We start from the raw sequence: 26,164 nt of genomic DNA on the forward strand, positions 1-26,164 counted from the left end.
AAGTTTTTCGAAATAAAATAATCAATTTTCATTCCAAATCGAAGTGATAAAAGTTTCTTAGATAGAGTTAAGTAATTAAATGTAATCGATACCTAATTACAATTAGATTTGTTAAATATTAAAATTTATGTGTATTGTTTTTTTGTACAAGATTTCTTACTGACCAGCAGCCGATGGATAGTTTTGATATTTAAAAATTAAAAAGGAGATAATTATTTATAAATAACAGATACCTTTATATGTATAGTAGAGTCAGGAGAAAAATATATATGTAAAACACCTTGTAAAACGCAATATTTATGTGATACAAGTAAAAATAAATCTAAATCTATTTATAAATAATTATTTATATTATAAATTATGAAAAGCAATATTGAAGATTGTAAAAAGATTATTTATTAATTCATTACAAATTAAGTAATTATGGTAGTTGTAATTTGTAATTATGTTTATAAATGTATTGTGAAATTTATGATTTAATCTTGCTTGAATAATTTTTCTGTTTCTTGTAATTTTAAACAGGAGGAATCTAATTGTCTCATTACCCAATGGAAGAATCCAAGTATTGAAAAACTAAATGATAGTGGAATGAAAGTCGCTTTGATCCATGCCCAGGCACTAAAAAAATAACAGAGTGAAATTATAAATGTTAAAGCAATAATTAGACAATTTTTTCATTTTTAAACAAATTAAAAATTTTTCAATTCTTTAGAAATTTTTTATTCAGAAAAAATTTCAATTAAACAATTAAAAAAAAAAAAAAAAAAAAACTTGAAAAACTATAAGTGCAATTTTTTAGAAATATCTTTTTAGTTGTAATTTAATTAATAAAAAAAAATCAAAAATTTTCAGACGTTTGCTAACAGTGTCATAATTATTTCTAATATTTTTTCATACATAATTTCTTTAAATAATATTTAATTTGTGTATAAAAATGAAATAAGCGTCTTGCAGTATTAAGTATCTATAAAAAAATTAACTACTTACGATATGATACAAATAAAAACTACATTCTACTTTAATACAATAAAGGAAGTAATGATGTGTATCTAGAGCTCCTTGGTAACAGTTTCATTTTGACTTAAAAAAAAAAAAAAAAATAATAATTACAATGAAAATTTACAACTTAACTGATTATATTTTATTTTAAAAATATTTAATATTTCATATTAAAATTTATAAAATCGTTAATACTTATCATTATTTTGATATTTATAATTTAATTATAAATTAACTTGTTTTTAACTTTAAATAAACTATTTAAAATGTAATGATACGTCCCATCTATCTATGTATAGTGTAGCTTGAAATAAATGTTAAATACTAATTTAATACAACTCATAAATTGTGATTGATCAATTTAGATGACCTACAGTATTAGTGTACGTGTCAGTAATCTTTAGAACCAATCGGTTCTAATTTGTCGCCATTGAAAAATTATTCGGATAGTCTAATTTACAAATGACCTAGTGGCTTTCAATCGTAACTGATTTTACAATTTACAGCTGTTAATAGATCTACAAATGTATTTTAAAGTACAGTAGTCATGTTCATGTCTCTCGTTGTTACTTGCTCACGTAATAGCAAAAATTTTACACGTATGAAGACCATCGTATTGTCTAGAGATTTAAATATTTAGGTCAACCAACATAATAATATAAGTAATCCCCTAACAAATACAACAAGCAGTCCTTGACATTCATTTTTTTTTGTTTCTCACAACTTTCTCCTAGTCTTCAATTGATTTATAAGAACTTATAGTGAAGCTATTTTTTTACAGGCATCACTTACAGTGTCTGATTTTTAATTACTTTTGATCTACACTAGCTGCTACTTTTATTTCAATCTACTTTAATAATTAATCGATTATAAATAATAATTACAGTTAAAAAAAAAATTAATTAGTTATAATATTATAATTAATCATACTCGTAGGGATCTTCGGAGATGAAAAACGGTGCAGTTATTGGAAGTTTTCCACTCTTGAGAATGACAACTGGTGATATTGGTGCGTCATTCACGTCCGTTTTCGTTTGCTCAATTTTAAAAAGTACGTCTTGACCTTTAATTACCTGCAATTTTTTACATTAATTGTATTATATTATAATATTATACAAAAACAATGAAGAAAAAATGTATACCTTTCCAAAAACAGTATGTATTCCATCAAGCCAAGGTGTAGCAACAGTTGTGATGAAAAATTGACAACCGTTTGTATTTTTTCCTGCATTAGCCATGCTGATGAATCCCGGTCCAATGTGATTGTAACCAGAGTCTTCATCATCGAAGTACTTTCCGTAGATACTTACTGATCCTGAACCATCACCTTTATCAATATCACCACCTTAAATCATATTAGAGTATATTAGTTATTAAAAAGATCATCTTTAATCCAGCTTTAATAAATTCTTAATTTATGAATTTAAAGTTTCATTTTCATTTTTAATGATTACCTTTTTTAGATTCATTAAAAATCGATGTTAAATATTAATTTAAAATCGTTTTATTTAATTTAACTTGTGATCTTTCTTTGCTTTAAATTATTTAATATAAATTATACTTAATTATTATTAATCAATTTTACAATAGCAATAATGAAATATTTAATCGTCGTACGAAGTATTTCAAATACTTGTATTTTGTATTTCTTTAAAAAAAAAAAAGAAAAAAAAAGAAAAACATCTTTTAAAAAATTCTAAAAAAAATTTTTTTTTTTCTAAAAAATTTTTAAAGAACTTTTGTAAAAATTTTATGTATAATGCATATAATATTGCTAATATTTAATAATTTTGTATGTATTAGATGCTTGAAGAAGTCATGGATCCATGGCGAAACGTCGCTGAATTGAAAATAAAAAAGAATTGATCCATAATTTTAATTTTGAAATATTTAATTGTAAAAAATTTTTATGGATATTTAATACTACAAAGAATAAACAACTGAATTGGAAAATTGAAAAATAATTAAATAAGAACTGAATCATTTATTATACGGTAACTTTATTGAGCAATAAAATTAAATTACCTTGTATCATAAATTTCTTGATGACACGGTGGAACTTTGAACCTGCATAAGTTCGTCCATTGATTCCTTCCGTCGCAATTGTCAAGAAGTTTTTCACAGTCTTTGGCGCAGCATCCCCAAATAAACCAATTACTATTCTACCAATAGGATAATCGTCAATCATAATGTCGAAATAAACTTGATCTGTGATTTTATACGTCGACGCCTGTAACATATTAAATTTTGCGCTTATTTAAATTTTAAAAATCAATTATTTCATGCGTGTATGTATAAATATAAGAAGAAACCTTATACAGATGTAAAATGTCCCAACGAATAAACTATTTTCCCCTAATCTAGCTGTCAACTTAAGGGACTTCGGCTTAACTAATTTAATTAATTTCATAAATAAAATTAGTTAAAAATATATTGTAACAAAAAAAATAATTAAAATTTTTTAATTAAAGTAAACTATTAATGTGTAAGTTCAGAGCAAATAAATTGTATTAGTAGATAAAAAAAATTATAATTAACTAATTACTTTACCTGAACATTTGAATATGCGATGACAGTTGATAATATTATAAATAATAGCTTCATCTTGGATGGAGATTTATTGTGCAGAGGAAGTTAATTTTGTGATGTGTGTTCTCTGAGATATATTTGGATTTTAATAAAATATACTTGGTAATTGGTGCTAGTGAAAGCAGGACCACTCCACGTCGACGTTTACAACAATACTCACGTTATATTAATCCGCCTGAATGAGAAACGTCGACGTATAAGAAGTATACTCGACAAAAATGTGGTCGTCAACCACCACGAGCGTATATATCAATCCGCCACTGGAGTCGTCGACAAGCAAACCCAACACAACAAGTATATGTTTAGTTATATATATTATATCTATTATATATATAGAATACTTACCATGTTAACTTAGCAAACGTGCGGGGGCTGCAATATGACGCTGTTGCCCTCGTATCGTTTCAATCGTCTTTAAATGATTTAACTATGTCGCACAATATAGTTCACTAGGTGCAATATAGATCGTAGCAGATTTTACTAGATCATTACTTTACATCATCTTCATTGTACAATCATGGTCATTAATTTAAGTATGTTTTTAATATTACTGGAAAATAGCCGTTATTAACTCTAAATTTGGAAATTAGTTGACAATTTCATTTGTACGATTACTCGCAAATAAAAAAATTATATTATTGAAATTAGCGAAATGTAAATTTCATCAAATGTAAATTCAGTCATTTATAAAATAGCGAAAAATAAAAATCTATGGCTAAAAATGTGAATTGAGTCAATTCTTACTGCAGAAGCTTATAAAATTAGTAGATTGTAAACTTTTTGAATTGTAGATCAAAAAGGCATCCAAAAGAACTTCTATAAATTTAGTTTTTCTGAAAATTAGAGTAGATTCAACCGACCCATTCAAAATTTATAAGAAGTTTGAAAACAGTTAATTTTACAATTCGTAAAGTTTATAATCGGCTAATTTTACAAGTTTCTGCAGTAAAAATTGCTAATATCATTTTTTATTTGCGGCTAATTTTACAAATGAAATTATCAACTAATTTTCAAACTTATAGTTTATAAACGTTCGAGTTTACAAATGGCTATTTTCAAGTAAATTTAAGAATATACTTAAATTAATGACCGCGACTGTATATATATGATGCTACTTGAATAATAATGTTGTTTTTAATATCATAAAATTATCTGTTATTATAAATAGACATTTCCTCATTCATTCATTAATTTATTTGTTTTCTATTCATTAGTGCTCTTTTATCAAAAAAATTTTTTTCTCGATTGTTAAGAATAGCTTTATAGAGTATTATATTTTTAGTAGATTCAAGGCTAGAGATTTAATAATTCATAATTTCATATATTGAAAATTGATTTTTATTAATATTTTGATAAATTATTTGCAACTAAAGTTTGAACTAAAAAATCTATATTGAAAGTTTTTAAATAATCAAAAGTTTATTGATAATTGATTTTTTTTCAGGCAATATTGTGCATACTCCATAATTTATAATTTGTAAGTCTAGAGTACTTTTTTACAGTAATAATGAATTATGAATAGAAAATATTTTTTCTATTACTTCAAAAAATTTAATAGAAGTTATTATTTTAAAAACAAAAATTTATTTCATTTTAACTGAAAGTTTCTTTGAAATAAAACTACAAAATTTTAAGAGAAAAATTATACTGAATAATAAGAGAAATAAATTATTTTAACAATTAAAAAGAAGAAGAAATTATAATACTTGATAATTAATAATAACAAATAAAAATTAAATATTTGTTTGTTATGTTTTAATCGGCCGTAAAACTGGATTGAAAACTACTACAAAGATTTTAAAAAAAATTTAGTACCGTTGGAAAAGATGATGATGATAAATAATGATACTGATTTTTACACATGATTATTAGCTGGTGATCGTTTGGCATGCTTTTTTGACCTTCCTATTTCTTTCTCCCTTTCTCATGCTGACAGTTGACAACATTTATCTTGTCTGTACTGATTCTCACATTTTTCTCAATGTCAATCCAACGGTTCCATAACACCCGCAGAGGAGATCCTGCGATAGAAAATAAATAACGACCATAATATTTATAAAATAAATAACGACCATAAAAGTTTATAAAAGACATCGAAGAAAGGTGATCGGCTGTTTGCGGCACTTCCCGTTATTTAACATCAGCGAATATTATAAAAGGAGGCTCAACTCACTGGCAAGGTCAGTTTGGCTCTGAGGATGGCCTCTTCTTCCTACAAAATGAAGTTTGTTTGTTTGTGTTATTATATTGTTATTATTTATTCAGTACAATCATCATTCGCACTTCCTCAGAGATTTAAACGTGATGTTAATATCACGGGATTACGTGAACTTGATTCCGTTCCTATCGAAGCCAGTAGTGAAGTCGTGGATACGGTTATTGTCAAAGCTGTCGAAATACCCGAAGAAAGAGTAACTTATGAGGGCTCACAATTGTGGAGAGTCCTTGCCGACAATGAACAATCTGATTTTGTGTCTTATCTTCAAGATACTGGAGGTTTGTTTGCATTTAACTTTGCATGGATAAAACCCAATAACTCTGCCATAAAAAATAATTATAATTATTGTTTATACTTTAACAGAAGTTACCAAGTGGACTGGAAATGATTCAACGGTTGATGTTCTTGTTCGTCCTGATATGATTCCACGTGTATCGCGCTTTTTACGCGAACGTCAGGTAAAATATGATGTGATTATACCAGATATTCAACAAGCGATAGATCAAGAAAATCCATTGCCCTCACCTGAAGAACTGGAAGAGCTTGAAGGAAGAAAAGGTACATTTAATAATTGCGCTTATTTTATTAAAAATTAACCATTAACCCTTCAGATAATTATTAGTATAGGGGAGAGTGGGGCAAGACGGCCCACCTAAGCTAGTTTTTATTTTTTGTGGCTTTCTACTATCAAGTGGATTTACACTCGTCCAACTTTGACTCAATTCACTGGAATTTTTCGAAAGTTCAAAAAAAAATTTAATTTTTTTTGCGGCAAGATGGACCACCTCCAAAATATGATAAAAAAATATTAGAAAAATAAATTTTTGGTCAATTTTTGAGGTGGGCCTTCTTGCCCCAGGTGGGCCGTCTTGCCCCACCCTCCCCTATGTAGACAGAAAAAAAAATTTCTTGAACCAAGAAAATTACAAGGAAGACCGAAGTTATTTTGGAGCAAGAAGAAATTTTTTTGGCCTTAAAAAAATTTAACTTCATCCAAGAAATTTTCAATCTTCCTTAAGATTTTCTTGATTTAAGAAAATTTACGCTTGACTCAAGACTTTCTTTCTTTCTGTGTAGTGCTTGATTAGATTTAACTATTTCTTCATTTATATTCCAGTGTAGTTGCAATCTTTAATTTTAAAGCAATTAATCAATGGTATCTTAAATTCAGCGGGTTATTATAAATGCTTGGGTATTGAAGTCGATAATTAAAAAATAAATTAGTTTATAAAATAATAAGTCAAATGAGATTTTATAAAATGGGGTTATCAACCTCGGTTGGAGACGAAAGGATAACCCAGTTTCATACTTGATCGACAATACTTATTAACATAACAGTTACCCAGTAGTCTGTACATCGAGTTTTCACACGTGTTTTGATTATCACTTGAATCACTTGCATGTTCAATTTATTTATTTACATTTTTATTCTAAACTTGACTTTGAATTTCTTGAATCTAAAAAACCGACGATTGACGATCAGAATTAATTTTAATAATAATGAGGATGAAAGTCATTATCATACTATGATTATGATCAAACCTTTGCTTACTCTTAGGGTAGAAAAAACGAAAAAAAAAAATATAAAATTTTCTAGCTCGTTATGCTTGGTGGAAGGAAGTCAAGTTACGACGTAATTTATATTTGCGTCCTCGTGCTCCTCTTCATTATCCTGTAGCTAGTGTACATGGTGATGGAAAAGGCCTTTGGCATTACAAGGGTGAGGTTTATTCTTCTTGCCTCCCATTCAAATCTGACCTACTGCTACTTTACTTTTTATGGGTTTTTTTTTCTTCCTATCATTCAAATATCACAAGTACATTTATTTATCAATTGAATCTTTTGATTATGCATTTTTACTATTACATCAGAGCTATTAAAAATTAACTTCGAGATTGATATAATATTTTGACTCTAATTAATTGATTATAATAATTTTAATGGACTTTTATTCAAAATAAATCAAACAGAATTAATAAACATGAAAATATATTTTATTCTTTCATTTATAATCTTAATAAAGTTATAATTATAAATAATATATTTGATAATTATTTTAATAAATTTTAGTATCTGTCGTTTATCCCAATTTATGAAATTTTCGATTACGTTTAAATTAAATGTATAGTACTTAAAATTTATTAATAATTACTATCCTTAATTGAACGTTTAAATTAATTTGACGGATTAAATAAATTATATTCCACTTAAAATTAACTATATTTTTAAAATCCCGCTAAATATTTTAAATTCAACTTGAAGAAAATAAACGTAATAAGAAGAAAAATTACATATTAAAATGTCTTACATTTACGTGTGATATTTGAAGATAATTAAGGAGCTTTTGCCAAAAATTGTGTTAATAAAAAAAAGTTTTGATCAGGTCATCGTATGGAGTGGTCGAGCTATCACCGATTGGAAGATATTCACGGTTTTCTGGACTACCTTGCTGACACATTTCCCGATCTTTGTTCAGTAATGTCTATCGGAAATTCCGTTGAGGGCAGGCCTCTTAAGGTATGTAGCTTAGTAAATGCATAAATTATATAATTTGCACAAACAAACTATTAAGTTAACTTACTAATTTATAAAATAATTAATAAAAGGTCTTACGAATAAGTAAAGGCGATCCAAACGTACCAGCTATTTGGATAGACGGCGGAATTCACGCTCGTGAATGGATTTCTCCTGCATCTGTGACATATATTATTAATTATTTGGTTGAAAATAGCGATGAACTTCAAGCTGATTATTATATTTTACCGGTTGTTAATCCTGATGGGTAAGTTTTTCATTTTGTTTAATTAAATTGAATTTATTGATTTATGACAAAGGCTTCGCTGGCCAAATTGCAAAAGAAAAAATATTCATTATGTGAATACAATACATATTTAAAGTTTTTTAGTTTTAACAGGATTATTAGAACTTATATATACTTAAATATTATAAAATTAGAGTAAAAGTAATATTGCTTAAATACTATTTTTGTAAAAAAAAAAACTGTTTGAATGTAAATTATTGCTAAGTTAATTAAATCCATAAGTGCATATTTTTTTTTATGGCATTAAAGTTAGCGTTACTTGACAATTTTTTAATTTTTTTTTTAATAAATAAATTTGCTCCAAAAAATTATTTCTGGAAAATTGCATTTTTTACTTTTTTTATTTTCTAAATATCAATTTTTTGTTCTCATTTTTTTTTGCGATAATTTATTTGTTAAAAAAATTTTTTAAATTAATTATTATCTGCTAAATTGATATAACATTAAAGTTAGCTGTCACTGGACAATTTTTTTATTTTTTTAACAAATAAATTTGCTCCAAAAAATTATTTTTAAAAAATTGCATTTGTAGTTTTTTAAAATTTCTAAATGTCAATTTTTTTGCCATAAATTATTTGTTATAAAAATTCTTAAAATTTTTAACTATCTGCTAAGTTAATTAAAAATTTTTTTTTTATTTAATTTAATTCAATCGACTCTAGAACAAGTGTTCCCTAAGTGCTGTAAAGTACAGAGTATTACATTAATAGTGAGCAATTTTATAAATTTTTTTTTTTTTATAAATTAAAATAAATTTTTATAGGTTTTATAAATTTAAGTGAACATTTTAGAATCAGTTAAATAATAGTTATATTAATTATTTTATTTTCTGCAGATACGAGTATACTTTCCGAGGAGACAGATTGTGGCGAAAAAATCGTAGCAGCCCCGAAAAAGGTGGTGTGTGTATCGGCGTGGATTTAAACAGAAATTTCGGGTACCGATGGGGAGGTCTTGGTACAAGTAAGCAGCCTTGCAGAGAAATTTTTGCAGGTTCCGGGCCGTTTTCAGAGCCTGAAACAGCGGCAATGAAAAATTTCTTTGAAGCCAGTGCTGCTAATTTTAAGGTAGAAAATTTTTTTTTTATCCTGTTATTACTTTTACAGTAAATTGACTTTAATAAATAATTTTTTTTTGTCTTGTCTAGGCTTATTTGTCATTCCATAGTTATGGTCAATATATTTTGTATCCTTGGGGCTATGACAGAAGAGTACCACCAGATTACGCAGATTTAGAACGTGTAGGGCAAAAATCGGCATCAGCGATGAAAGCTGCGGGCGGTTCTGGTAGTATTTACACAGTAGGTAATAGTGCAACGACACTTTATGCGGCTGCTGGTGGTTCTGATGACTGGGCCAAGGCGATTCTCAAGATCAAGTATGCTTATACAATCGAATTGAGAGACAAGGGTAAAAGTGGCTTCATTCTACCGGCTCGTTATATAATTCCTACGGCTAAAGAAGCACTTGCTGCTGTCTTAACTATTACTGAAGCTAGTAAATCTGTATAAATAAGTAAATATTTATTTTAATATTTTTATTTATTTTACAACGGTTGAGGAGTTTGTGATAATTTATTATATTTTTATACATTTCTTAACCATTATTTATAACTTACACGCTCAAGTGGCACAAAAAATTTTTTGGTAATATTTTATTGAATTTAAGTTGACAAATATTAATTTTTGGTTTCTTCTTAAATAAAATTTACCAAAAAGTCAACAGTTTTTTATGCGACGCTTAAGCAATTAGTCTATATTTAAGTAATAAATTATTTTTTCATCTAACAATTGTATTTATAATAAAATAAATGATTAATTTTTAATAAGATTTTGAATTTTATTTAATCTTACCTTTTTGTAAATTGCTAAATTTTATATGACATTAAATTTAGCTGTCATTTCACAATTTTTTTAATTTTCTTTGATAAATAAACTATGGCAAAAAAAAATTATTGAAAAATAAACTTGTAGAAATTTAATAAAATTAAAAATGCAATTTTTTTTAAATAATTTTTTAGAATCAATTTTTTTGTTGAAGAAAATTAAAAAATTGTCATAAATAAAATTTATGACATTTAATTTAGCTGTTACTTGACAGTTTTTTAATTTTCTTTAGCAAAAAAATTTGTTCTAAAAAATTATTTGAAAAAAATTGCATTTTTAATTTATTAAAATTTCTACCTTTTTTTTAATAATTTTTTTTTTTGCTATAATTTATTTGTTAAAAAAAATAAAAAAAATTGTGAAGTGACAGCTAAATTTAATGTCGTGTAAAAATTAATAAAAATTACAAGTGAAAATTTTTAGAAGCATTTTTTTATTGTAATTGATTTATTAAAAAATTTTTTTAAATTAACAGCTGACTGCTAACTTCAGTATTATTAAAATAAAAAACAAATATGCAACTTAAATTTTAATTATTAATCTTTGATTATTTTATAACAAAATTTATAAAAAATTTTTACATACAAGTCACTTTTCACTGACATTATTATATGAACACAATTAAAAAAAACGCGGGTAAAACCAGTGAGTTTCATGCGATACAGGCATAAGTAATAATAATAACAATAATGAAGCTAGCGCTAAGACACCATTTGCCGGCACCGCAGCAGCGCGTCGTATCGTAGCGCGTATGTTTTTTTCTCGTGATCCCCTTCCTCTTCTTACGTTTCCTCAACAAATATTACGAGGTTTATTGTGCAAATGGTTGCGCGTTCAATAAACTCAAGTGTTTTTTGTAAATTAATATATTTTAATCATTCAACAAATTCATAATATTAATCGATAAATTATTTTTATTATTGACACGTATTTAATAATTATACTTTGTTATATTAATATTGTAATTAATAATGGTTAAACTGGTAAAAAAATTTGTTGTCGGTGACAAAGTATTTGCTAAGGTTCGAGGTTATCCGCCTTGGCCAGCTAAAGTAAGTTTAATTACACATTTATTTTATTTATCCTCTATAATTATTGATAAAAGTCATTAAAATTTTATATATTATTTACTCATCATAAATTGTTACTGTTTTTTTGTCAATTTTATAAATTAATAAAATTATCAGTTAGCTTTTTCATACAACTGCTATGTCAAGATTTCATCATAATTGGCTGGCATTTTTTCTTTTTTTGCACATAATTTATTAAGTATACATTACATTAATTTATTTTCATTATTTCAGATTCGAAAAGTACCAGAGTCTAATAAAAAAAACGGTAAATACGAGGTTTACTTTTATGGAACTGGTGAAAAGTACGTTTTCTATTTTATAATAATTCCCAATATTTTTTTTAGTTGGAATTAATTGATTAATTAATTAAAAACACGTATATTTAATTGCAGGGGTGAATGTACTCTTGATAGAATATATGATTACCACGAGAATAAGGATAAATATGGTAAGCCTAGTAAAGCTAAAAAATTTCTTGAGGGTATGCAAGAGCTTGAACAAGACATTGACAAAGTTGAAGAGAAAACTCCGACTATAACTGAAACAAAAGGTATTTATCAACTTTTTAGAATGATCAATTAATTACCGTTTAGAAATTAATTCATTATTTATAATTTTTAGAAGCTGTTGCTGATGAATCAGATCATGAAAATAACCAAACGACAACTGAGCCCTCTGCAGGTGTTCAATTAGACAGTGATGTAGAATCAACATTGGTAATTGATGAGAGTGATAAAAAGAAATCGTTGAAACGTAAATCAATACTCAATTCATCGAATTCTACCGTAAGTATTGAATGATTGTTGAAACTATCTTAGCCGTACTAAATTACTGTATTCTAAATGGGGATTACATTTATATTGATATTATTAAAGTTTTTACATATCATGATAATTAATCCTGATATTAACTATAAGGAACTGCCGACAAGCTTACTTCAAGATTTATAAGTTTGTGCGATTATTCCTTACATTAATAAATAAAGCTTAATAATTTTATTTTTTTTTATAATAAAAAACTTCAGGTCTTGAGATATTAATATGTCATAAGGATCAGGTGGAAAGACCATCAGTAAATTATTACACAATTATTCGTTATACGACATTTCGTCGGTTTTATTCCGACATCCTCGGGTATCTAGTTTGACACATAAATAATACAATCATTTAAAAAAATTAATCATAAATAAATTAATTTAAAAATTATAATTAATAATTAATAATTATAAAATTAATATTATTTGTTATTAGTTGCTGATGTTTACATATCAGTAAAAGCATTGATTTTATATCAATTTATTTATAATTATTAATTATAATTTATTTATAATTTTTTTTTTTCAAATTATTGTATTATTTGTCTGTCAAACTAGATACCTGAGGATGTCGGAATAAAACCGACGAAACGTCGTATAACGAATAATTGTGTTAGAATTTATTGATACTCTTTCCACCTGATCCTTTACATGTTATTTTTTTTTTATTGATGATTATTGCCTCATAATACTAAACAATTTTTTAATTAAATATTGTGTAAGTAATTCTGAAAATATCTAAGTTATTTTTTAATTTTAGGAGACGCCAGAAACAAAAAAGAAACGTGGTCGCGGTAAAGCGTTAACGACTCCTGTGACAGAAGCAGGGAATGAGTCTCAAGGTGAAGAAACCCCTGGAAAAGAAGTCGTTAGTCGTAGTGGTCGAAAAATAAAACCTAAACGTTTCGCCGATTTTTCAGCCGACGATGAATATGATTTAGGTATGTAGACAATATTGAAGTCAGAGACTATTGGTTTTTTAAAAAATGTATACTTTTGGTATTAGTTGTGATATAATTAAAATTAATCGAATACAAAGTCTCTTTTAGTTAAAAAAACAACTTGTGCTTATTGAGTGATTGCTGAATAAATATAAATAATTATATTTTTCTTATAGATACTATCGGACGAGGAAGAGCGAAAGTTAAACATGATGAGCATAATGAAAACGTATCAACACAGGCTAATGCTAAAAAAAGAATGAGCATAGAAAGTAAATATGATTTTTTTAGTGAATTCATGACAACTTTTTTTTTTTTTTTTTTTTTTTAAATTAGATGTTTAACGAATTATTTTACTATTTCAGAAGACGATAAAAAGCTTATAATTAATGAAAATTTGAATCAAAGTGAAAAAGTTAAGCGGTTACGCACGGAAAGTCAATTGGTGGAATTAAATAATCAAATAAAGTCGTACTTGTCTTTGGAACAAGCAGACACTGAAAAATGTCTTCGAGCAATGGACGATGTACTCGGTCTTACAATAGATTCGTTAATGCTTAAAAAACATTCTAATGTTGTTGAAACTGTAAAAAGGGTAATTAAATCATCAAAATCTATAGATTATTAATTTTTAAATTATAAATTTGAATAATCAATCTATTTAGCAAAGTTAATAATGAAGTAAAATTAATTATTGTTTTATAGTTACGAAGATATATTGGTAATTTATCCGAGTGGTCGCTTTCTGAAGAAGCCGTTAAAAATTTTAAACAAAAAGCTCAACAAATAAGAGAGAAAGCTGAAGAAATGTATAATAAGTTCAAAGTGCTGTTCATTATTCCGGATGATCAGTCGTTTTGGCAGACATTTAGTGAGCAAGTTACACAGTTTAAAGAAGTTACGAAAAATATGCCTGAGCCCACAATATTTGGACTCTTGGTTGATCCAACGAATCCTGGTAAATAAAATTTATTTATTATAGTATTTGTTAAGTTGTACAGATAACTAATTAAATAAAAATAATTAAGAGTCTGCAAATGCCAATGATGTATTGTCTGGTGATGAAGGAGTTACACAAAATGATGTAGCTAAAGGAGATTTATCGACTGATGAGACATCATCTCCAACCTCCAAGTAACATTCACCAATAAATTAATAATAAAAATAAAAATAAATAATTTAATAAAATACATCATCTTCGCCATTACCAAATCGTTATTCGAATGAAGTCTTCAAGTTGTCTAAGATAAATAAATATGTTTAGATAATAATTAAAACAATTTATTCATGCTGTTTATTTAACTCTAATTATTTTTTATTATCATTTATAATTAAAAATAAAATTTTCAATAACAGTGTTTATTTATCTTTGATAACTAAGTGACATTTGTTTCAATGACAGTTAAGCGGCGTAACACAATTAGTTGAGTGATAAATGCACAATTCTATTGGTGGAATAATTAAATTTATATATATAATAATAATTATAATAAAATAATAATAATAATAATAATTTAATTGAATGAATAAAATAAATAAGTGCGTGATTTTTATTAAGTAATTACAAATATTTTACCAACTTTATTTACTGCGGTTGCTTTTTTATGTATACATAAGAAGTTTTTGTTATCAACGACTTACTTTATTTCAAATTTATTAAATAATTCTTTCCTTCACTATCTTGAGTAAGCAACAGCTTTTTTTTTCTAAAATAATTTTTCACTTAGTTTAAGTCAGAGATAATGATTGATATTTGGTTTATTACGCAACTTAATAATATTTCATTATTTCATACTCGTTGTTACATTAGATTTTCATTTAGTTAAGTTCTTTTTTTGTAACATTAATGTTTAGTAAATAAATCGAACACCATAGTTACAAGTAATAATTAACGAGATATTAAAAATATTCACTATTTCATATTCAGTTGTTGATTACTAGCAGTTCATGATATGATGAACTAAAAAATAAATCATTAGAATTTTAAGAGTTCTTTTTATAATAGACTATTACGTGTAAATAAATACTAATGTTCAATTTTTTAACTCAAGTAAGCAATAATAATTTTTTTTTTTTTTTCAGAAACGATTTATTAAAAAATAATTTTAACTTTGTAAAAAGAAGAGTATAAAAATTATATTGATAAAATTTTGTTTTATTTCCGATTTAATTTAGGCATGTTAAGATGATTGTTATCGAAATGGATATAAATAAAAATTTTGAATTTAAGTAATAGGTATGAAAATTTTATACAATGAATATGGAAATAAAGTGAAGATAAAAATAAATTTAATTATATTTTTGGTATCAAACAAAATTGCTTTGTATTAAAAACAAAAAAAAAAAGAAAAAAAAAACAAAATAATTATAACGGACTATTGTAATGACTTACATTTTAAGCTTCAATAAAATAGTTTATAACTTGAAATGAATTTATTCTTTTTTATTTTAATTATAGATTTGATTATATTTCTAAGTTTAAAATGTATAATAGTTTTAATTTTTTATTTTCGAAAAATGAAAATACATTTAGCAGATATTTAATAATTTTCAGAATTTTTTCTAATAAATAAATTATGGCAAAAAAAATTGACATTTAAAAATTTTTTAAAAATAAAAATAATTTTTTAGAACTAATTTTTTTGTTGAATAAAATTAAAAAATTCTCTAGTGACTGCTAACTTTAATGTCCTTTTCGAAAACCAACATCCGGTTCATTTTGCAGCAAGCGGGTTCAGTTTGAATAAAACCCGGCATGCGCGCGCAGATGTAATTCAATATGGCGGTTGCGCAGTGCAAGTAGACGTTACATGAATTTCCTCGGCAACTTTGTTAATTTAATAATAATTAGCATGTTGATCAATTAAAATTACTGTATAAAAGTATTTTATCATGTGTAATTGAGCTATAGAGTATTGAATTTTGACTATTTACTATCCAAAAAGTATGAAAATGTATGTGTTAAATTTTATGACCCTGAAGTTGACAGACATTAAAAATTTTTTTAGAATTTTATAGCAATTAAATTATTACTAAAAAAAATTAATTACAAAGTTCCACATGTGAAAATTAATAAAAATTTTTAGAAGCTTTTTTTTATTGTAATTGATTTGTTAAAAAAATTTTTAAAATTGTCAGCTGACGGCTAACTTCAGTATGAGGAAATTTTGGACACTTACTAACCCTATTGTCAACGGACGTTTTTGTTTATCAAAGTAATATTTATTTATTTAACAATTTATCAATATTTTAAGCATTAACCAGTAAAATTAATTAATTTTTTATTAACTAGGTGAAAAACCAGTTTCGAGATTAAACGTTTTCAAATTACTGTGTACACACTCGTCAAACTACGTCAGCGATTCGCCCGCCAAAATGCGTCATGCCACATCCTGCTGATGAAATCAACGAAAAGTGAGTTTTTAAATATCAATTTTCTACATTTAAACTTGTGTGATTTTTAATAATGATAAAATTGAATACATGGAAATTTAAAGTATAAGTATAGGTATTATAATTAAATGCTAAACGCCAAGTACAAGTAAATTAAAAAAAGTGATTAATGTGTTACTGAAGTTAGCTGACAATTGTCAATTTTTTAAAAATTTTTCTAACAATTTAATTACAGTAAAACAAAAAATGATTTAAAAAATCTCCACTAATAATTTTTTTTTAGTTTTCACACGTGAAATTTTTTTCATAATAATTTCATTGCTAGAAAAATTAAAAAAGAATTTCTCATGTCTGTCAACTTCAGTGTCATGTGGTCTAGCGGCCTAAAATTTAAGCTATTTTAAAAATTGTATTTCTATTTGAAGGTAATAACGAATGCTTTCAAATTTTTATTACAATTATTCTATTACTTATCAACTACACGAAGATGAAAATCAAAACAAAAAAAAAATTTTTTTTTAATTAGAAAAATGGCGCTGAAGTCTCCCTCTCCAAAAAAAAAAATGGACCTGACTGGTGCGTGTTGATTGACCTCTTCCTCTGATCTGAAATTAAAAAAAATGACTGATTTTTAATTAGTATTAGTATAGTTATCGTCGGAACTAGAATAAAAAAAAAAAAATATTTGATAAAATGGCGCGTAGTTAAAAGTACGAATCTGAAATTCATTTTAAAAAAATTCTTTTAAACGCACCATTTTGTCAAAATATTTTTTTTTTCATTCTAGTTACGACGATAACTATATTTATACTAATTAAAAATCTGTCATTATTTGTAATTTCAGATCAGAGAGAGAGAGAGAGAGATCAATCAACGCGCACCAGTCAGATCCATTTTTTTTGGGGAACTTCAGTACCATTTTTCTAATTAAAAAAAATTTTTTTTTTTGTTTTGATTTCAATTTTCGTGTAGTTGATAGGTAATAGAATAAGTGTAATAAAAATTTGAAAGCATTAGTCATTACTTTCATATAAAAATAAAATTTTTTTAAATAGCTCAAATTTTAGGCCGCTAGACCACCGGGTCCCTTTAATTGGGTTAAACAAAATTTTGTTGTTGAGAGTATAATTTTTTTATTTATTTACACATACATATATTTAAAATATCTGCACATGAGACTAATAATATTTCTTATTAGATACCATAGATATGTTTGGATAATTAAGGTAATATCTTATAATCGTATAACGACGATTTTTACTTTGCTTTAGTTCATAATTTCATTCACTTAATGTATTTATTTATTTATTGCAAAAGAACGCCGATCAGCAGTATACATTAGTAAATTGTTGTACAAAATTATTACTTCAATATTTTTTTTTTATAGAGTTTGTTTTAGATGACATTTTAGGATCTACAGCTCTTTAAGTTTAACTGCATAGTTAGGTAGATAGGAATTAAAAAATTTTAACAATTGTGTTTCAAATACAGTAGACACTCTTCAGTCTCTTAGGTGCATAAATTCGACATTTTTTCTTGTTTTTTGTTTCTCAAAAGTCGGTAGGAATCATGCGACCATAGGTTATACTTTTATAAGACTTTTTATAGTTGAATATTAAAATAAATTTAGTCAGTAGCTTCTATTCACACAAGACAGTAGAGTGTTCCAGTTATGTATGTTGTCCATGTAACGGAGTGAACATTTCACTTTTTCAAACAAATGTAAAGTTAAAACATAACAATGCATATCCCATATGTTGGCCGTATCTTTGAGCAACAAGCATGTTTATTCCCCGGATATTTTCCATCCTGTCATGTTTTACCCCCTCATCTTCTTACCACTCTTAGGATCTACGCGTTTTCTTCTTTTTACCTTATCCTCCATCACTTGTACCTTCATCTCATCCATCGACACCCCTGGGGTTTGCGTATCCCTTATTCATAATCCCAATTCAATGCGCTTTGCAAGCTTTTAAGATTTTAGACTCTGTCCTGTAAATTCGTACTGGGGGTCAGAAAAAAATATAAAAGGTTGTTAAAAAAATTTTATTGTCGTATCATATTACTCAGACTTACTCCGTATATTTTTTATAAATAGACAACTAAATTAATATAATTTATAAATATAAACAAGATAACTTTTATCGTAAAATATTATTCACTTTGCCTATCATAACTTTATTTATCAGAAAAAACTTTTTCCCATTTATGTACTTTTAAAAACCTATAACTGATCATTACAATCATCAAGTACTTTCTACCTTAGCATTATTTTATATTTATAAACTTTACTCGTCAATATCGTAATAAATATCTAAACTATGGATTCAACAAAATAAGTTGAGGTAAAATGTTAAAAGCCTTGACAATTTTTAGTGCTCATATTTCTAGCTTTAGCCTTCCGAATATGCTATTCTTTTTTTTTTTTTTTAATATATTTATACATACTGATCATGATTTTTACGCGGATGTTTATAATATTATTGAGAAAAAATACTACCTAAGGGAGTACTGCGAGCAAAAGATCGAGTTATAAAATGCATATAAATTCAAATATTTCGTTTTCAAGTGTGATTTTATATGCGTTTTGCGCGCTCTTTTTCCGTTATAGCGCCAGAACTTGTTGTATATTACTAGATAGACAAGACAAGACGATACACGATAAGAGTAATAGAGAGAACATATATTGAGTGAAGAAAAAAAAGATAGAAACAAGTATGTGCTTTCGACTCGTGTCGGTGCTCCGGCTCGTAAATATTATGAGGGTCGATATAACCGCCTGGGATTTCAAAACCCACGGGAATAAAAAACGAGAAGAGGTATCCCCCCTTTCGTATGTTCTGTGCCTATTGCTTTTTTTTTTAATTTTTTTAATTTTTGTTATTTATCCGTGATCTGATGTGTTGTTGTTGCTGTTGTAACTGTTATGTGAAATATGCTATATTGTACGATTTGTCTATACATATTAGATTTTTTTAGTGAATTTATCAGAAAATCTTTGACATCAGTTAGATTTATTATTTATATCTAATCACCTTTGACTTTCTGAAGTAACTTTCACTGGTATATATTTTAAGCTCAAGTGACTTTTTATATGTCACCATGTTATCAAAGTTATTATATTATTCATAATTTATAATCATAATCACGAGTGAAACCATTAATTTAGCAGTAATATCAGGAACATTTATTTTGAATAAAATTGTAACATTAAAAGAATTAGCGTTTGTATACTAGATTATAATAATAAGTTTAAATTAGACTTGATGAAACTTGGGAGATAAAATAGATTAATTTTTTTTTTAATTGATATTTTTATGAAATGCTTAAGTCTTTTTTGAACATTTTCTAATCACAAGTATATTTTTTTTACTCATAATACTCGTCGAAAATTGAGAAACGCTTATTTAACTTTTATACTAAAATTATTAAAATTCTTACGTTTGTAAAATTATTTTGTAAAGAACAACCATTGAATCGATCAGAATTCTTTCAAAATTTCGAAACTTCTTTACATTTTCGATGGTGGCCCACCAGGTAGTCTCAATTGAACTCACCGTTAAAGTTCATCAGACTTTCAAACTCAATAAACTTTTAAATCAAATTTGCAACGAAAATTATTAAATTGCCCACGTTCTCTAGACTATTCTTTGATTAATACAATTTGAGTTGATGAACAATATTTCAATATTATTAGTTCATCAATTTTTGGTAGTAATCCATCTTGTAGCTTCAATCTTGCCTTTTGGGATCGTTGGTAAAAATGATTTATGTTTGAGTGATTTGGGTTAACTGAGCTTCCATCTACTTATATTTTCAACTTGATGTCTCATATACGTACGACTTGAGTTTTTAATTTCGACCCTATGTCTTCTCAGAACATATCACTTAGATTCAAAGAAGTGATTATTTTTTGTTTTTAAAATTCTTTTTGAAAAAAAGATGCTTGTAAAAAGCGAAGCTTTTAATATTTCTATTTTCCATAAAAACTAACAAAAAAATTTATTTCTTAAAAAGTTATCCTAGGATACGGTTCATTCAACTTATAAAAAATTTTGGAGTATTAAAATTTTTTGGCAATTCTATCCGATTTTAAAATTTTACTTCAAATAATCTTTTTTAAAGTTTTTCTGAAGTTTTGGGATTATCTCAAATCTAACATAATATCATTAAAAAAAAAAAAGAAAAACTTTGATTTGGCATTTACTATATAAAAGGATCAAAAATTCATAGAAAACCCGAAATGAAGAGGTTTTACTGAGGGTTATACGGAACTAGCAATAAAAACAAGTTATTAATAGAAAAAAAAAAAGGAAATCTTTTGATACAAAGGAAACATAATATAAAAATGATTTTATGTCGTAACATTTGTTTATCCCCCGATCTCATTAGCCCGAGGTACTGTTGGTAAATATACGCATACAATATACCCCGTGGACATAAGTGCGAGCGATAATAATCTATACAAACAAGTGCAAACGAGCGTTTGAGCGATATAAAATAGTTTGGTATTATCGGGTAAAATATAAGGGCGTCCCCGATGTCAAGACCTGCAGAAAAAGCATGTATTAGTATTGAGTACTGTATGGACCCGAGAGTATAAATATAAATATATACATAATACATAGAATACACATGCACACGTATATACAGATATATGTAAGTTAGATAGAGTGAAGGGATCAAGATCTGTGGGATCACTCCCTTACTTTGAGAGCCATACAGTCATTGAAGAGCGGAACGATTTTTCCCCTTAGATTTTCGTCGCCGCTCATCGTGAGCTTGTGGTCCCCCTTGGGGCACTCAGAAGCTCATCTGCTGACAAAAGAGCATCTGCGAGTCTCGATATCTGTCCATATACTGCTAAACTACAGACTATAGACTATAGACAAGACAGAATTAAATATAATATCCTGGAGAGATGGATAGATAGATTTACTTACTGTGCTCTATGACGCTCTTTGGATTACTTCCACGTGATCCGATCTACCACCGATTGATTCACCCCTTACTGCCGCAACCTGTTCGCACCAACTCAAAAGTGGGAGTACTACGTATTACATACAACATACAACATCTATGCTTAGTTTATCATATCATAGTTCAGGAGAGTAGAGTAGCTTAACAGGGGAGTTGGCTATATGCTATATCCATACTTCTCTGCTGGTGTCTGTTGATCGAGTGTATGTACATTCACAGCGTGAATTCATTATACGGCTAATATAAACATATTGTTGAGATATATGGTGGCGCGGGACTCGACCCTGTCAGTCATTTTTGTTCGATCTTAGTCTGGTAGCTTTAGGGGAATTTATTTCTTACTTATGTTTTCACTCAGATCAATTTTTTTCTTTCAATCCATAATACTATTACAATTTATGAAAAACATCAAGTTACAATGAAGACTTTTTAATTCAAGAAAATTGATAATATTTTAAGTTTTGAATTTATTAGCAAATATACACTAATAGAGTAATTTTTTAGGGGCTTACAATGATAGAAAGATTTTTTATTATTTAATAAGCTTAATTAATCTTTCATTAAATTAAATTCATTTACTTTTAATGAATCATTTATTAAACACAATTTTTGTTATTAATTGTTAACAAACACTTTCATGAATAATTCGGATGCCCTATTTCTGATTACAGTAATTTATAAATCTTCGATTTTTTCACATTTGTCTTAGAAGGAAACAAGTTTACACTTTCGATTGATAAAAAATTTGATTTAGACAGAAGATTTATTACTAATAAAGTTTTCAAGAAAAAAACGATCAGATTGGTTTCTTGAAAGTACTAAAAAATGCAACAATACTGAAAAAAACACCAACGAAAAGTTTGCAGTTACTGTGTTTTGAAATGATACAGCCGATTTTTTTTTTTTTGGACCCTGAAAAGAAAGTGAATATAACAATTCTACTTTGAAACTTTATATAACGTCATAACTTCAATCGATAATAGAATTCTATTAGATCAGGCAAATTAATAACTTTCTTTTTAAAAATCATAAATAATTAAACAATAGTAGCAAAAATTAAAAATTTTTTTATCTGATAGAAGAAAAAAATGATTCGGTCTTTTTTTTTTTTTTTTTTTCCAAATTATATTTATTTATAATTAGTTTCACAAATTGATAGAGCAATAAAAAACCAATTAGTTTTTGTTCTGTTCTGTGAAATAGGTTCAAGTATTTTAGATAGAATTTTCGAACAAAAAATAATTGTGACTATTTATAAATATAGCACGAGCGTAGTTGAGTGTTTGTCTGAGGATTCATTAAATACCTTAAAAAATAAACTGATAACCATTACGTTAAATAACCAATTTAATTGATTTATTTGATCGAGAGACAATAATAACGGAAATATTTTGATAATAACTCAGGAATGTATTTTTTATTATTTGTTAGAGCTCAAGCTTCGAGCTATACTATTTTTGTATTTTAATACTAAAAGCACAGAAGCAAGGGAATTTCTGACTGGATTTTTTTTAACTATTTTTACTCTTCTAGTTATTGTTTAATGATTGACTCAGGTATTAAAAAAAATTGATATACATATAGACATCTATTATTTATTTATTTAAAAAATGACAAGTACAAGTTTTATTTTATAGTACAACAATCTGAGATATGAATTAAAACTAAAAGTAAAATTGAGAATATATGAAACAGCTTTTTATATTTATTTTTTATTAAAAAGAATTTTTTTATTAGTACGATAAAATCTTATCTTTTTTTATCCTAGCCATGATGGTGATGAATAGAATTACTATTATGAATGATGTCAATCAATTCTTGAGTTACGAAATCAGCAAAAACGATTACCAAACCATTATGTGGATTTATGAATTTTTTCGCCATTATTTCATTCATTGGTCGAGGACATTGTGATCGGAAGTCGTAGCCACCATCTTTCGCAATAGCTCGGCGGGTTTGTATGCCGTTAGAAAAGCTGATATCGTTAATATAACATTTTAAAAAATGACGTCGACTGTCTGTTATTAAATTCGAAATAGATTCCCACTTCTGAAAAACATGTAGCGGTTTTTTAAGCTTGTGAACCATCTCGTCATTTTGAACCAGACAATGTTTGTTAATATTGAAAGCACATTCTGAAAATGATTCATCAGAAGTTGCGAGCAGTATTTTACCTCGATGATCTTTAATATGATCTTCAAGTGTCCAATTTGTAGTTAGGAACCATCCACCATAAGTATGTTTTATGTGATAATCAATTATTTCACAATTGGTGTAATATTGCTCATTATCAGACATCATTGAATCAGGATCTTGATAGATTCGCATTATTACAAATTCTCGAGGGTGATGATAGAGAAACTTATACATTGGAATTAACGCATGATAAAGATTTATATTCAAAGAAATGTAACTCATACAGAGTTCAAATGAATTAATGTGTGGCCTTACAGCAATGTCGAAAACTCTTATCCCCGATGTTAATTGCTGCTTGATACTAAGTTCTTGAGTTTTAATTTCTTCCACAGTCGTCCTGTATGAGAATGATAAGTGCGTCCCGATCAAAACAAGATCATTTAATTTTGTTGTATCTGACAGACGAGCTAAGGTTTTAATACGCTTCGAATATGGTCTGTATATATGTTTTGAACAACCAAAACATGCTTCCGTTAAATAATTAGACTCATATACAGTTGATAAACTTAAAAATGCAATTAACCACTTATACATATTGAACAGTTTTATATAGACAAAGTATCGGCAAACAACAATTACGTACTCAAAAATTGGTAATGCCTACTCATTTGTTAACTCCCGACTAAACTTGATTTTAAAATGATGAGTCATAAATGTTATCGCAATTAAATTTTATTTTTGACGCTACAACTTTTTATCAGAGGAGACTCAAATATAAATTAATCTTTTAATTACTCTTTCTTCGATTGAAAAAAATATACTGTGAAACGAAAAATGATATCGTGGAGTTAGTAGCATACTAACTAAATGATAATTAAACCAATTATAAAATTCAACTGTAAAGAAATTAATTGGGTTGTTTTTTTTTTTTTTTTTTTTTTTAATTTAGAATTGCAGTTAATATATTTACTATTCAGAATCAATAATTGAGATATCCTATTTAATGTTTTTACTCTGAATCTTGGTATTTTTTCACAACAAAGTTATATTTGATATATAACTTGATATCAAAGGATACCAAAGTATAAAAAAATTGTTGAATGGCTTTTCACTTCAATATAAAAAAATACGCTTTTGAAGTGAAGAAATTATGTCGCGGAATAAATAACTAATTGGTTAAATAATAGTCAAATCAATTAGAAAATTTAGTTCTGGAGAATTTGATGGTATTTGTTTTGTATTGACGACTACAGTTATTATGTTTACTTAAAAGATTTTCCATTGCATCCTTGTACTCCATCATAATTCGAAAGGTGTTCTTCAAAGAAGCCATTAATAATCATATCAGTTTACGATGGTCTGATTAAAAAATGATTGTTAATGATTTTCTTTGAAAAGAAGTTATACCAAAATCTCTATTTTAATCTGACCATGGTGACTGTAAAAAATTACTGCTATTAATCGAATCGATTAATTCTTGGGTTACGAAATCAGCTAAAATGATTATCAAAGCACGGTGTGAATTTATGAATTTTTCTGCCATTAGCTTGTTAATTGGTTGAGCACATTTAGATTTTAATTTATAGCCACCATTTATTGCAAAAGATCGAGGACTCTGTTGGTGGTTATTAAAACTGATATCGTTTAAATAACATCGTGGATCAGTATTTAGCTTACTGTACTCAATCGAACTAACAATAAAATCCCATTTGTGGAAAAAATTTGGTGACTTTTTATACCTACGAATAACTTGATCTTTTTGAACATGGCAATGTTTTTCAATGTTAAAAGCACAGTTTGAAAATGATTCATCAGAAGTTGCAAGTACACGGAAAGAAAATTATGGGAACTTTTCCTATACCATTATGGGAATGGTTCCCATAATGCTATAGGAATGATTCCTATCCTATTATAGGAATGATTCCTATACTATTATAGGAATGGTTTCTATAATTTATGGGAATAGTTCCTATATCATTATGGGAATTATTCCCATAATGGTATAGGAAAAATTCCTAGAATATTATAGGAAGAAACATTTCTTTTTAATTTCTCTCATTTTCTTATGCACACAAATTATTGAATGTCTATTATTATTATTAAAATTATTATTATTATTATTAACATTTTCGTAAATATAAGCTCATTCTAATTTTATACTCAACGAGACCTTTCATTTGAGTACCCACATAAATTTTTTTATATATCTTATATTTATAATATTTATGAAATATATAAAATATATGAAAAATGCAAGTGAGTACTTAAATGAAAGGTCTCGATGAGTGTAACATCGGGATGAGCTAATATCTTTA

At 26.7% G+C, this 26,164-nt stretch overlaps 3 protein-coding genes across 5 annotated transcripts; 2 read left to right on the forward strand and 1 right to left on the reverse strand.

Moving 5' to 3' along the window:
* Nucleotides 1–373: 373 nt before the first annotated feature.
* LOC141528519 (peptidyl-prolyl cis-trans isomerase 6) lies at nucleotides 374–3,971 on the reverse strand. 2 transcript variants are annotated; one of them, XM_074244605.1, is made up of 7 exons: nucleotides 3,934–3,971; nucleotides 3,550–3,848; nucleotides 3,025–3,229; nucleotides 2,142–2,344; nucleotides 1,930–2,072; nucleotides 988–1,080; nucleotides 374–618 (listed from the first exon to the last, which is right to left on the reverse strand). In XM_074244605.1, exons 2-6 carry the CDS (start codon nucleotides 3,601–3,603, stop codon nucleotides 1,050–1,052), a joined length of 636 nt encoding a protein of 211 aa, XP_074100706.1. In that variant the 5' UTR covers nucleotides 3,604–3,848; nucleotides 3,934–3,971; the 3' UTR covers nucleotides 374–618; nucleotides 988–1,049. The 2 variants fall into 2 exon arrangements, with proteins under 2 accessions (XP_074100706.1, XP_074100714.1); XM_074244613.1 differs by lacking the exon at nucleotides 3,934–3,971 and having other exon boundaries at nucleotides 3,550–3,655; nucleotides 3,749–3,837.
* Nucleotides 3,972–5,627: 1,656 nt separating this feature from the next.
* On the forward strand, nucleotides 5,628–10,251 carry LOC141528502 (carboxypeptidase B). The gene is made up of 8 exons (XM_074244580.1): nucleotides 5,628–5,768; nucleotides 5,854–6,084; nucleotides 6,170–6,364; nucleotides 7,404–7,526; nucleotides 8,190–8,323; nucleotides 8,413–8,588; nucleotides 9,463–9,694; nucleotides 9,775–10,251. The coding sequence occupies exons 3-8, from the start codon at nucleotides 6,226–6,228 to the stop codon at nucleotides 10,135–10,137; spliced, it is 1,167 nt and encodes a 388-aa protein (XP_074100681.1). The 5' UTR covers nucleotides 5,628–5,768; nucleotides 5,854–6,084; nucleotides 6,170–6,225; the 3' UTR covers nucleotides 10,138–10,251.
* A 1,001-nt stretch (nucleotides 10,252–11,252) lies between these two features.
* Nucleotides 11,253–15,768, forward strand: Jasper (JIL-1 anchoring and stabilizing protein). 2 transcript variants are annotated; one of them, XM_074257309.1, is made up of 9 exons: nucleotides 11,253–11,564; nucleotides 11,817–11,887; nucleotides 11,978–12,135; nucleotides 12,207–12,370; nucleotides 13,160–13,340; nucleotides 13,517–13,612; nucleotides 13,706–13,935; nucleotides 14,046–14,298; nucleotides 15,423–15,768. In XM_074257309.1, exons 1-9 carry the CDS (start codon nucleotides 11,484–11,486, stop codon nucleotides 15,434–15,436), a joined length of 1,248 nt encoding a protein of 415 aa, XP_074113410.1. In that variant the 5' UTR covers nucleotides 11,253–11,483; the 3' UTR covers nucleotides 15,437–15,768. The 2 variants fall into 2 exon arrangements, with proteins under 2 accessions (XP_074113410.1, XP_074113345.1); XM_074257244.1 differs by lacking the exon at nucleotides 15,423–15,768 and adding an exon at nucleotides 14,369–14,629.
* The last annotated feature ends 10,396 nt before the right edge of the window (nucleotides 15,769–26,164 follow it).

Source organism: Cotesia typhae, unplaced genomic scaffold, assembly GCF_013202065.1.
Source record: "Cotesia typhae breed Kobodo isofemale line unplaced genomic scaffold, CoteBio_Ctyphae contig_11, whole genome shotgun sequence".
Classification (NCBI taxonomy): Eukaryota; Metazoa; Arthropoda; class Insecta; order Hymenoptera; family Braconidae; genus Cotesia; species Cotesia typhae.